We start from the raw sequence: 12,857 nt of genomic DNA on the forward strand, positions 1-12,857 counted from the left end.
TTGGGCTCAGTTTTCCTTGCCTTTGCCAAAGCAAGCTCCGAGTATACGCATGGGCAGCTACAACAGCTCAGCTGTTATGCAGTAATTTGCTATGTGGAGGTAATGTGACTTGGCTCAAAGAAGGAGATTTAAAATAACCTGAAGACAGTTGATGCAGCCCCTATGATACGTAGGAACCTGCTTCAGTGCAACAAGTTGATCATGGATCTAACCCCTGGATAATGAGATTCACTGCAGCCTTTCATCTACTTCAAAAGTTTTTTTTTAAATACTTTATTCTTATTTGGTGATGCTCAGTGTTTTAGTGGCTGTTCGCTCTGAACACCTGTATATTTGTTGTCTCAGGAGCCTTGTAGTAAATGCTAAAGAGTAATATTTATGCTTACTTACCATTTCAGGTTTGCAAGATAAGAATTGCACTAGGAGGGATTACATGTCTTAAACGTCTGGGTAGGAAGGGTGTTTAAAAAAAAAAATTAAAAATTAAACCTGGGACTTACTGAAGTCCAGGGATTATGTTGGAGGAGTTGCTTCTGCCCTGGAAAACAGATCCTCTGCTAAATGAAATTCAAACTTTGGGAAAGAACAAAAAAATACTGCTTTCCATGTACAATTCTGACTGCTGTTGACAAAATACAGTGAAAATTACTCTCCAGATGATTGTTAGAATTTGCTCCATAAGCCGTTGAAAGACAACAATAAAGCCTGTAAATAGCACTTCAGGCATATTCCAAACAAGGCTAGTGATATGATGCCAGTTGTTTGTGGAAGCATGTCAACTTTGTTAACAGATGAAAGTGCTAATACTGTCTTAAATATTACCTCCTTGGGTTTTAGCAAAGCCTTTGGAAAAAGGTTTAAAAAATCAATAAATCACATTTTATTTTACCCCTATAGAGGTAAATCTTTTCTTTTAATTTGGAGGGAGGTGGAGAGAGAAAAAGCTTGTAGCACTGAGCTGTAAATCCTTGGGGGAGCAGGCTGGTTTTGTTCATTGTCCTCTTACCTGTATGTCCAGTCCATGGGAAGTCCTGCTTTGTTTCTGGGGCTTCATAGAGAGGGATTATCTAACATTTATATCTTTACAGTAGGTAACAGTATCTAAAACAATGACAAGCATTGTATGACTTTCTAGGGAGATTGTCTTTTACCCTATGTTTTTCATTGAGAATCAATCAGGAGTAAATGAACACTTTGAGTCTTGTGTCTGAGTTATTTTGATACAAACTTTCTTCTGACTGTGAGTACCTTTATCTGTTCAGGTTACTGAGATGCTGAGGAATAAAAGCCCTGGGAAAATTCAAGTGTTAGAAGCCCAGCAGCAGATGGCCTTGTTTCAGAACCGTCTCAGAGAGCAAAATGCGCATTTGGAGATGCTGCGTCAGAAAGCATATGACCTGGAAGTACAGCTTGAGTCTTCTCAAAAGGTAAAAATTGTTGAAAGTGCTTTTATAATTGAGTTCTAGGCAGTTAGGTGTTTGTTGCGATTGTGCAAGCCAAGGTGGTGCTTTTGGGAGGAAGAACCTGCAATGAACATGTAGTTTGTGCATGATACAATATTGATGCTTTAAGACTGAAACTACACTTTAGTATGGAATTAAACATCTATTCTTCTGAAGGTAATGATATTCAGCTAAGGCAGAACAGCTGCTCGCAATTTAAGATATTTTTGGTTTTTTGTGCGAAGTAAATATTGAGTTCTGGCGCTTTATAATTTACTTCTTTATTGAAATGATTCCATCGGTTTCTGTTGCAGAAGGGTTGGTCTAACTCTGCTAAACTGCTGTATAACACGAAGAAGTGTGCACCAGGAGCAGGTTCACCTGGTGTTAGTCAAATTGAGGCATGTGGGAGCGTAACTGACAGAGGCTTGCAGTGGGGTGAAGGTTGATGGATGGGCTGTGTAAGCGTATGACAGCTCACAGTTTTGTGTGAACTTGAAAAACCTAGACGAGAGTAAAAGTTAACTGTATCTGTAATCATGTCAGTTTCAGATCCAAAATAAAGTTAAAAGCTTGTGTGGGAATGTTTTGATGGGATCATTTCGGAAACAAACTCTCTGAATAAACAAGCTAAGTTAAAGTTAAAAACACATAACAGATATATATTTTTGTTAATAATATGTATTTCAAATTTGGTGATAACTTTGACCTGCTGCAGTGGCATGGTCATTAAAAAAGTCTTTAGGCTTTTTGATTACTAACATGCATTAAAGGAACAGCTTAAAAGGTCCGATTTCCTTTAAGCACATAACCAGCAATACCATAGGTAGAAGCCTTAAACTTTGAAGTGAGTCAGATGAGTTAGAATTTGACATGGCTGTTCTGTTGGCCTGCTCCTGCCAGCAGGAGGTGTTTTCTCTGCTCAAATGGATGTGAAATGGAGAGGTGGCTGTAGCTCTGATTTTTTTAAACTTTATTTTTCTTTTAATAATAAAAATACGCAGAGTTTGAGACGTACACCGTTTTCTTTCTCTCTGGAGTCAGTGACACATCATTTGTTATTGCTTGGACAATTTGGTATTTGTTACCATATTTGAATAGTCTTTCAGTAGTACTTTCTGCTCGCAAGGATGTGCTTAAAAATCCTGTTGCCTAGGCCAATGATACACCTTGCACTTAGTTGTAAATATGTTTTTAATGTATCTTCATAAATAATGAGGCTTAAGGAAGTTAAAACGTGTCATATTTCATATGTAATATTTTATTTTTAAGAATACCAAAGATAAAGAGAATCTGCTTTCCCAAATGGAAGAGGATATGAAAGATACAATGCAACAGCTATACAAAAGCATAGGAGAAAAAGAAGAACATATTAAAAGTCTTCAAGATCTCCTGACAGCGGAAAGGTTTAGCTTGTCTATACTACAACATACACTTTCTCTCCGGGACTCAGAAATAACAGAATTAAAAAATGAAATAGCTTTATCCAAAATGAAAGAACAGCAACATATTGAAGAACTGAAAATCAGTCATGAAAAGGATATTTGCAGACAGTTGGAGAACTTGAGGGCTGAGCTGCAGAATTGCCACAGAAGAGAGATTGCAGAAGCCAAGCAGGTATATGAAGAAGAAATTATTTCAAAATATAAGAATGAACTCGAACAGCTGAAAAAAGAACTCTGTGGTCTGAATTCTGACGAGCACATTCAGAATTTGAATGGCATAATAATTGACTTAAATAATAGTCTTCGTGAGTCTGAAATTAATAAAGAAAATTTGAGAAAGAAACTTGAGATGCAACAGGAAGACTTCAAGAGAGAAAAATCTGAAATTGAGACTAGATACAAGGATTTAATCGATGGCCTAAAGTCTCAACTTTCTGATGCAGAAGAGCAGGTCAAGGAAGTCCAGCGATATAAACAAGAAAAACAGTTCTTGAATGAAGAGATTCAGAAACTGAATTCTTTCATCCAGGAATTAAATGAAAAGCGACTTTATGAGGCTGAAAAAAATATAGATGTAAGGCAAAAGCATGATGAAGAGATTGTTTCCAGTAAAAAGCTAAAAAAATTGAGGGAAAACCAGATTGTACCAGAAGTGTCGCAGTTGCAGAGAGCAGATCTTGAGGAGATGTGGAATAAACCGCACCAGTTCGAAAGCGAAGATGAGCTAGTTCACAAAGAACCAGAGTTCCAGCATGACTTGGGAGTAGGCTCCTCAAGGGATCAATTAGAAGAATTTCAGACTTCAAAGATCACACAGAACAATGAAAATACTGAAGGAGGTAACCTGTCTGAAGAAGGCTTGTCAGGGCTTTTCGGTGCTGATGAAGGCATATTGGCTAAATATCTCATCTCAACGGGGGGACCAGAAGAGTCGTATGTGTCCAGCACTTCTGAAGCTTACGCCATTGAAGAAGGTAGATGCAGTAGGTATGGGTTAGACAGTAGCAGTCTTCTAGAAGCCAGCAGCGATTTTATACCTCCTCTATTAAACTTTAGCCTTGATGAGAAAATGTGTCCTAGGGGTTTGGCTCAAGAGACCTTTGAAGAGAATGAGTTGGGAGCAGAGGCCTTTGCTTCGTTTTTGTCAGATAGCTCCCTGCAGCAAAACAAAATAAAAGACCACAGTGACGTAAAAGATGATGAGACAGCTTGTTTAGTAGAGAGATGTGTGAAGCTAACTGAGCAGCTCCATGAGAAGGAGTCAGCCTTGAAGAAATCTAGTCAGGAGACCCAAGAAGCTGTTGGAAAATGGAAAAAATTAATGGCTGAGCTCTCTCAGGTGCGTGCGGAACTGGATGAGGAGCGTGTAGCACGGATCCATTGTGAAAAAGCGCTTCTTCAAAAAACAGAGAAGGAGAAAGAATTGGAAAACAAAGTCATTCTTCTGGTAAAGCAGAAGGGTGAGGATGGAGGCCAACCTTACTGTGCTGTAGAGCCTCCAACGCAAGTGTCAAAACCCTCTACCTGGCAAGAAATGGTAAAAGACCTCCAGGAGGAAAGAGAAATGTTGATGGTGCAGCTGCGAACTCAGGAGCAGTTAGTGAAAGATGTTCAAGAGCAGAAAACAGCTTCTGATTCTGTAACAAGTGAAGTACAGTCACTTTTTGGACGTCAGTTGGCTGCTTTGCAAAGTCAAAGGGATGAAATGCAAAGCCAGCTTGATGCTCAGAAGGCTGAAAACCAGACAGTAGCAGAGCTGCTTGGTCAGAAAACAATATCTGAGGAGACATTGCTAAAAGAACAGGAGTTGCTCAAAGCTGAGGTCAATAATAAAGAAGAAAATTTAGCACTCTTATTGAAGGAAAAAACGGCCTTAGGAGAAAGATTATCTAACGTGGAGGAGGATCTAATAAAAGCAGAAAAAGCGCTAGCAGAGAACGCTAGCATCATTGAGGACCTTGAGAAGAACATACATGAACTTAATGCTGAAGTGAAAAACCTCAAAGAAACACAGGAATGTGAAAGGCTGGGATATGAAGACAGGTTAAACTTCAGCAACCTAGAAATTCATAAACTTAATGCTGAAATAAAGGCAAAAAGTACAGAATACAGGGAGGAAAAAACCCAGCTGACTGAAGAAATTGCCAATTTGAAGAAAGTTCATTTGGAACTTGAGAATCGCTTGCAGGAGTCCTTCCAGTCTGCACAAGCTGCTCAGGAGGCACAGTCCGAGATGGTGAGACACTACAAGGAGGAAATCGATAAAATGGAGACTCAGCGCCTTGCCGAATTAACTAAAGTGAGTTTGACACACAAGAAGGAGGTAGGAACCCTGATAATGGCATGGGCCTTGGGATTTCAGGATGCTTATGGTAATCATTGCAAACGTTTGTATGCCTGTTTTCAGATAGAAGAATTAAATGCTGAAATAAAAGATAAAGTGGAAAACCAGCGGAAGTTGGAAGAAGAAAGAAAGGAACAGATTGCTGTAATAAAAAAGGTGAATGCTGTAAAAGGGTTTATTTCAGAAAATTATACGAATTTTGTGTTGTTTGTCATTAAAGCAGTATAAAAGTTTTGGAGATGCAAAAATCTATTCATTGTTTTTTTTGTGATGTCTTTGATGTTGCATCAGGAGGAGGGGAGAATTTTGGCTAAGTAATTTATCAGGGGTCTAATAAACCATATTTTGAAGACCGCTCTTTATCCGAGTATTCTCTGCAGGTACATGAACGAGAGCATGATCGTGAAGTCTCTGAACTGATTGCTAAACATGAGGAGGAAATGGAGAAGCTTCGTGCTGAACTAAATAAAGAACAGCAGCACCTCTTGGATGAACTTCAGCAGCAAATGGCAGCCACACACAAAGCAGAGATTGAGCAAGCTCAGCTCCAATCACAGGTAAAATAAAGAAACGGTAATTACTGTAGCGGTTACCTGGCTGTTGCAAAGAGAAGGCTCCTTGATTTTTGTGCATCCTATGTGTGCTCTTTTATGTAGTGCTGCACTTGAAGAATTAGGAGTGTTCCGTTGGTGGGTAGTAGTAGATATTTTCTATAGGAGTTCTCCAGCATCCTCGTTTTTGAACATTAGTTCTGAAGAAAACTGGATGCTTAAATTGATGGGTTTAAAAAAACCAACAAACCTTTGTCTTTTGCATCTTAATAAGCTTAACAAAAATCAATAAAATAAATTAATTTTATAAAACATACTAAACCCCACCCACTTTCTAATTTTCCCACTAGTGTAATTAGGAATGCTTTAGTGCTAAACTGAAGTGTGTAAACCTGACTTTTTCCTCTAAATATTTACTGGGTTTTTGAACACTTCCACTAAATACAAAGTGGAGATGGAAAGAATACATCTAGCGTTAGGTCTAATTACAAGATGTTGGGTGTACTGTTAAGTTTATTTATGAATTGAAAAGTTCTGCTGGTCTGTTTCAGCTGACATCTCTAATTGTTGGATACTCCTCACTTTTTTAATGAGCCATTATGAATTTTGTTTCCACTTTTCCCAATTCAAAATTCAGAATTTTGCTTTTTAAGAAATTGTGACCAAGAGCAGATATGAGGAATTTCTATAACAGGTAGTTATATGAGCTTGTGTTCTGCTCTGATGACATTGTGAGGGCAGATGCAAGGTATTTGGTAGGAGATGGAGTTAAGAGACAGGCAAGGAAAGCCTCTTACTTCAGACTGAAAATGTTACACAAATCTCATTGTAACAAAAGTCTGCTTATTTTCGGGGTTCTGTCCCTGCCATGAAGAAACACTCTCCAAGTACAGAAAGGCAAAACTTAGATGTGTTTAACATTGAAAGCAATTGAAACTGAAACCGGGCATGAAAAAATTGAACACATTTCATGAAAGGGAAGGGAAAACCCCTTTTTCTTCTCCGTTACAGACACTGCACAGCCTTGAATTGGAAGCTTTACGCCTAAGCTTAAATAATATGCACACTTCCCAGCTTGAGCTTGTGCAGTCTAACTTGAGAAAAGAAAAGGAAACTGCCCTTGTGGAACTACGGGAGATGCTCAATGATAAGCGTGCCCAAGAGTTAGCCATTCTGCAAAGCCGCCATCAGCTGGAGTGGGAGAAGATTAAAGAACAGCGTCTGAAGGAAAAAGAAGACCTTGAATCAAAATATCAGCAAGAACTAGGTACTAAAAATTGAGAACAATAGATCATAAATTGAAACCCCGTCAGTACTTTTTTTCCTCCACACGTTCTTGTCTGGGTGTAGAGCTGGCCTTTTGCGTGACGGCTGGTGTTGCCTTGAATAGGGACAGCAGCTAGACTGGCATGCGCAAGAGAGCGTGTCTTGCATGCAAAAATGAAGTTGTCCAGACCTAAGTTTCATTTTTCTTCAGCTATATGGGTATATTGCTGCTACATCTGTAAAATGGTGCTATACGGAATTAGCTGCTTTCAGGAAGCATTAGACAGAGCTATCGTAAAGAATTTAATGGGTGCTCTTGCCCCTTATGCTTCTGAAGGGTTTTTGTTGCCCTAAGTCAGCACTGACTCCTGTTGTGTTTCTGACGATACGGAAATGCTTCCTGGCTTGCCTCCTCAGTTGATTCGAAAGGAGGATGAGGGAGTTGGAAAGGAACCAAAAGGCTCAGTTAGAACCTGTAGCTGGGTGTCCTTTGAGATGTGTTTGATAGAAGGTTGTATTTTGACATCAGCAAGAGGAAAGCTGCACTTGGTAGTGCTGAAGGCCTGCTGGTGGTGCGCTTGGCATTGTTTGGGATACTTGCCTCTTCCCAGATCAGGGGGCCATTTCTGGCCTGTATGGCAGAGCTGGAGGAATTTCTGGAGAAAGGTGAGGCCTGCAGCAGTTCACTGAGGAAGTTTAGGAATCATTCCTTTAGTTGTCATTCCCTGAGAGGAAGAGAATGTTTTAGGATTGTGTCTTTTTGACCCGAGAGTAGAAGACCATTTGTTACCACCAGTAATACAGTGAACTGATGGCATGGTGGGATTTGGGAGCAGGAGGAGGTCTGGATGCAGTTCTTAAGATCGATGCTGTTTATGGGCGTTTTTGCAGTGTAATTTCATATGAAAGTAACCACTTACGAGTGCTCAAATGTAGGGGCTGACAAAGAGAATCTGGAATCAGAGGGTCATAGAATCATATAAGGTCCCTTCCAACAAAAACCATTCTAGATCACCTAGTTCCAATCCCCCTGCCATGGGCAGGGACACCTTATAGCAGAGGTCTTCAGGAGACCTGCTGAGGGGCTGTGGATACTGTTACCTGAGAGACTAGAGAAGAGGTATTTCCCTTCAGGGAGGTGATGACTGGGCATGACCCAACTCAAGGGAGTGCTGGGACACTGTGGTGTAGCTTAGGTGATCTTCCTTCCTTTTCTGGACCTTTAGCTGGTTAGCTGGCACCGTCTTAGCCTCTGAGTTCTCATTTCCCACTGAGAGACTTGAAATAAGGTTGTGAGCTAAGGCAATGGTACTTTGAAGCTGTGAAGAGGGGACTGATAGGCCTTTACAGGGTTCTTGGAGATCAAGAATGGTGCTGAACAAGACGTTGTAGTGAATCTGGGGAGGAGCTGGCAAGGAAGAAGCTGTTGGTGTCTGTGGTAATTGAGCAGATAATAGCATCTGTCTTGCAGTTGGTTTCCTAGGCATTTTTAGAAATTTGAAGGGAGCTATAAGTGCTAGATGCTTATTTTCTAAGGTGAAAGTGAATTACCAGGCTATGGTGTAACAACAGCTTTGGATACAATGCAGTACCTGATGCTGCTGCATGCCTACCTATTCAAGCCCTGAGTCTGATGCTGAAAATGGAGATCTCATCTATGTTTCTACTTGTCATTTAACCATAACGTTTTATGTAAATTTATTAATAAGCAGTATTTTATTTCACAGTTGATCAGAGAAAGAAAATAGAATTGGAAATAGAAGAGATGCATATCCAGGCATTAGAGGTAAAAATTCTGTTCTTCATACAAGAAAAAAGTAAAACTCCTTTCAGTAAACTAGAGCTGGTAGAAGTCCCTTGTTGACTACACATTTATTGTAGAGGACAAATAAATGGAGGAGTCAAAAAATAAAGTGCTAACTTAGTGAATGTGTTTGCTTTAATAATGCATGTTTTGCTCTTAGGCTCTCAAAAGAAACTGGGAAATGGAATCTGATATGCGTTTAAAAAACACGTGTGAAGAGCTGTCTGAAAAACATCAGACTGAAATGGTGGAACTTCAGAAAACTCTGGAAATGGAACTAGAAAAAGCCAAAGCAGAGCTGGGGCTTCTTGCTCTTGAAAATGAACAGTCTAAAAGTAAGTGCCATGGTCTGGTCATAGGTGTGTTTATTGAACAATAGCAAAGCTAACTAGGTGTGTTGAGAACCTGTATAAAAAGCAAATACAAGATATATCCGTGTACTCTTACTGAAAAACTGGGTTGGAGGCATGAGACTGCCTAGAAAACAAGACTTGAGTGAAAAATTGTTTAAAGCCTAATTAGTTGTGTTGCGTTTTGACTTGCACAGAATATGAGATGGACTAGGTTTTCCTTCATGTATATTGAAGGGAGGTGCTGTTTTGCTTCCAGCTGAAAACAGGCTTTGGCAGTCCCTTAAGCAAAATTCCAGTTAATATCAGTAGAAGCTGCTTCTAACAAAATAAAATGGGGTTGGATTGTGAATAGTTAAAGCTTGGTGGAACAGTAGGAAATAGTGTTCTGGAAGTATTCTGTTTTTGAGACTACTGTAATTGGAGCTTTCATTAACTTGAAAAATGAAATCTGGATGAGTACCTAGTGGGTACATCAGTTTATGTCTTTTGCTGAGGTGCAGATAAGAGGACTTGGAAGAGTTTGTGTAGGTCTCAAAAACCTGACACGGTTTTAAAGATGGTGGTTGACTAGCACAATAGTGTTGGATTTGCTGTAAGTGGTGGCATGAAAAGGAGCCGTGACGTGGCGTGCTGTGAAAAGAGCTAGCTGGTCAGGCTGCCTAGCCTCTGAGGCACCGTGCAGGTGAGAGACGTGAGAAATAATGCAGTCTTCAGAAAAATGGAAATGCAATGTTAAAGGTACTGGATGATGCTGGCTGGCAGTCAAAGAGAGCAGGTTTGAGAAGTGAATCATAGAATCGTTAAGGTTGGAAAAGATCTCCAAGATCAGCAAGTCCAACTGTCACCTCAACACTGCCATGTCTGCTCAGCCATGTCCTGAAGTGCCACATCTACATGTTTTTGAACACCTCCAGGGACACTGACTCCACCACTTCCTTGGGTAGCCTGTTCCAATGCTTCACAACTCTTTCAGTGAGGAAATTTTTCCTAATATCCAATCTAAACCTCCCTTGACATAACTTGAGGCCACGGAGTGAAGAGCAGCCTTTTCAATCTGGCAAGGGCCGGATGCTTTCACAGTGTTTGGCTCGCCTTTGGCTGCCATGAGCATGTGTTTGTAGCAATGGCTTGTTCTTCCCAGCCAGCACTGGCCTTACTAGATCTCCCCGAACCTGTATCGCTAAGGTCCATTCTGTGAGGATAACGTGCCCCTCTTGCAGCTCACTGTGGCTGAAGTGCAGTCACTTGATTGCAGGTTCTTCCTGGGCAGGTCACGACTTGTTGACCACATGAGGTAGTAGCAAGTCTGCAGGATTCAGAGAGTGCTCGGCGCCAAGGCAGAGTGTACTTGGCATGAGCTTTCCCAGTCCTGCCTGTTTCTCTCTTCTACTGCCTGCTACTGAGTGCGGTCGTAGGAGAAATTCTGTGTTTGTAGGCTGTGAAGAAATACTTGATTCCTTGCTACAAGGGTATGTGCTTCTAGTTCAGGACGCTTGTTCATGTATGCAGAGAGCAAATGCTTATCCCTCTGCCACTGCTGTTGTTTACCTCTTGGCTAACAGTGTGGGCTGTGGAGAACTAGGAAGCTCTGCGTGGAAACGTTTGACTTTCAAATACTTTACTATTCAGGTATTTTTGTGATTCCCTTTAAGCTAGCATTCTAGTCTAGAGACATACATTTGTATTGTAGTTGCACAGAAGTTGTACAGGTTAGTCAGTAACCAGGATGGTGGTATAACAGAAGTCATTTTTAATTTTAGTGAAATGTGTAGAATTGGAGAAGCAACATCAATTAGCCATTACAAAATTACAAGACGAGCTGCAGGCTGAACATAACAAACTTCTAGAAGATATGAAGGTGAAAAGCCAAGAAAACGAACAGAACCTTCAGAAAGAGGTAAATAAGATATCTTTACTCTTTTCTAGTGATTCATTTCTCTCTACGTAACAAAACGAGACCATATACATATCATTTGGGTGACTTGTTTATGTTTAGGGATTTTATTGAAAAACTAAAATGCATGTCATGAAGTAGGTAAATACTCTGGGATTTCCTGTAGTGCTTCAGAATCTTCTGAATGCAATTGCCTTTGTGCCATTTGGTGCTGTTTCTTCCTCTGTGTTTATATACTGAATTTTTGGTCTCTTGTTTTTTGTTTTTATCTAGCTAATACTTTATTTTTGCCAGTGATAAATATGGTATCAGGAACAAATTCCCCTCTCTTAGAGGAGTGGTTCTAACAGTTAAGCACTACTCAGTGTTTCTGTTGCCTGGGTCAGCAGCTGAGAGCCTGGCTGTCACTAAGTGTTACCGCCTATTTCGGACAGAGCTGTCTGTTGCATATAAAATAAGCAATTAGAACAAAATTGTTTAAAAATTTGCGCTTTTTTTTTTTTTTTTTAACATGCCTTCATAGCTGGAGAAACTTCGTGTCATGCATGAAGAACTCGAGGCTCGGTCACAAGAAGAAATCAGGCAGCTTTGGTCTCAGCTTGATAGTACCCGAGCAAATCGGCAAGAGCTATGTGGTATGTTCAAAACTGACACATTTTGGTTTTTGCATCTTCTTCATATACAATTATGCATTATTGACATGAAATACTTCTAACTGTGTACCAGAAACACGCAGGTAGGTCACGGGAGTGTCAGTAGGTTGTACCCTAGAGATCTGTTTCTGAAGTGCGAGGTGAATCAGATGAGTAGCTGGCTCTGCAATGCCAAAAAGCACGGTATGGCTGTGGGGAAAAGCTTGCCTCAGCTGTTTTCCTTTGCCTTCCCATTTCATTCTGCACCTCATAAAAGTCTTTAATGGAAAACAAACATTTTTCATTGTAATGTCAAATTAAGTATAATGTATTTAAGAATTGGAGAAAATGCTGGTCAATGCAGTAACATGCTTCGATTTGTGCTCAATATGGAAGTGTGTATGTATTCAATTGAGAAAACTGTTAATTGTAGGAAGGCAGTAAAGCTCACTGCTTAGTTTGTGACTTTGAGTAGTTTATTGTGGCTATTTTCATTTATTTGGCGATAATTAAGAGATCAGACTGCTTAAAAAAAAAAAAGGCAGAAATGTTTTAAAACTGTAATTAGGTTAGATCTTGAGGTAGAAATGGCTTTTTTTCCCCTTGCAGGTTTGAGGTGAGTTAAAGAAAATGCTTTTTCATTGACACTCAAAATGGAGATTCACCATCTTCTGAAAGGCTTTTATTTCTTAAGTACAGAAAAGCCCCGGGTTAAAGATCTCTCCATTTAAAAAATAAAATAACAACATTCGGGTGATACTTCTGAAATCAGAATGAATGATAATGTTGTTTTCCTATAAGGCTAAAAATGACCTCCTTTTTCCATAGCGGTGCTTCTGTTTAAAACATAAACAATTTCCCTAAACCCTAAAATCAAAATAAAAGGAAAACATTGTGCATAGCAATTAACCCAAACAGTTTGGGGGTTTTTGTTGTTGTGTTTTTTTGTTGGTGTTTTTTTTTTAATTAATATTATGTCTGTCTGCATTAAACTTATGAAAAAGTTTTAGAGCTTGAGGAAAAAATAATGACTAGCTGGAATCTCACATTGTATGCTTTATATATCTTGGGATATCTGTTTCAAGATTTAGATGTATTAAAACAGTCAACTTTACAGTCTAGTGAT

The 12,857-nt window shown here is 39.7% G+C and overlaps 1 protein-coding gene across 10 annotated transcripts in view; it reads left to right on the plus strand.

The window, feature by feature from the left end:
- Positions 1–12,857, plus strand: part of PCNT (pericentrin) — a 94,906-nt gene that overhangs the window by 11,025 nt on the left and 71,024 nt on the right. For 9 of the 10 annotated variants that reach the window (XM_075429698.1, XM_075429700.1, XM_075429703.1 and 6 more), the window contains exons 6-14: positions 1,263–1,427; positions 2,715–5,210; positions 5,295–5,387; positions 5,612–5,788; positions 6,794–7,049; positions 8,776–8,834; positions 9,013–9,187; positions 10,966–11,102; positions 11,623–11,734. In XM_075429698.1, coding sequence (XP_075285813.1) covers positions 1,263–1,427; positions 2,715–5,210; positions 5,295–5,387; positions 5,612–5,788; positions 6,794–7,049; positions 8,776–8,834; positions 9,013–9,187; positions 10,966–11,102; positions 11,623–11,734 — 3,670 coding nt within the window. The remainder of the gene's footprint in view (positions 1–1,262; positions 1,428–2,714; positions 5,211–5,294; positions 5,388–5,611; positions 5,789–6,793; positions 7,050–8,775; positions 8,835–9,012; positions 9,188–10,965; positions 11,103–11,622; positions 11,735–12,857) is intronic. The other variant, XM_075429704.1, reaches the window with a different exon arrangement.

Source organism: Opisthocomus hoazin, chromosome 9 (genome assembly GCF_030867145.1).
Source record: "Opisthocomus hoazin isolate bOpiHoa1 chromosome 9, bOpiHoa1.hap1, whole genome shotgun sequence".
Taxonomy (NCBI): domain Eukaryota; kingdom Metazoa; phylum Chordata; class Aves; order Opisthocomiformes; family Opisthocomidae; genus Opisthocomus; species Opisthocomus hoazin.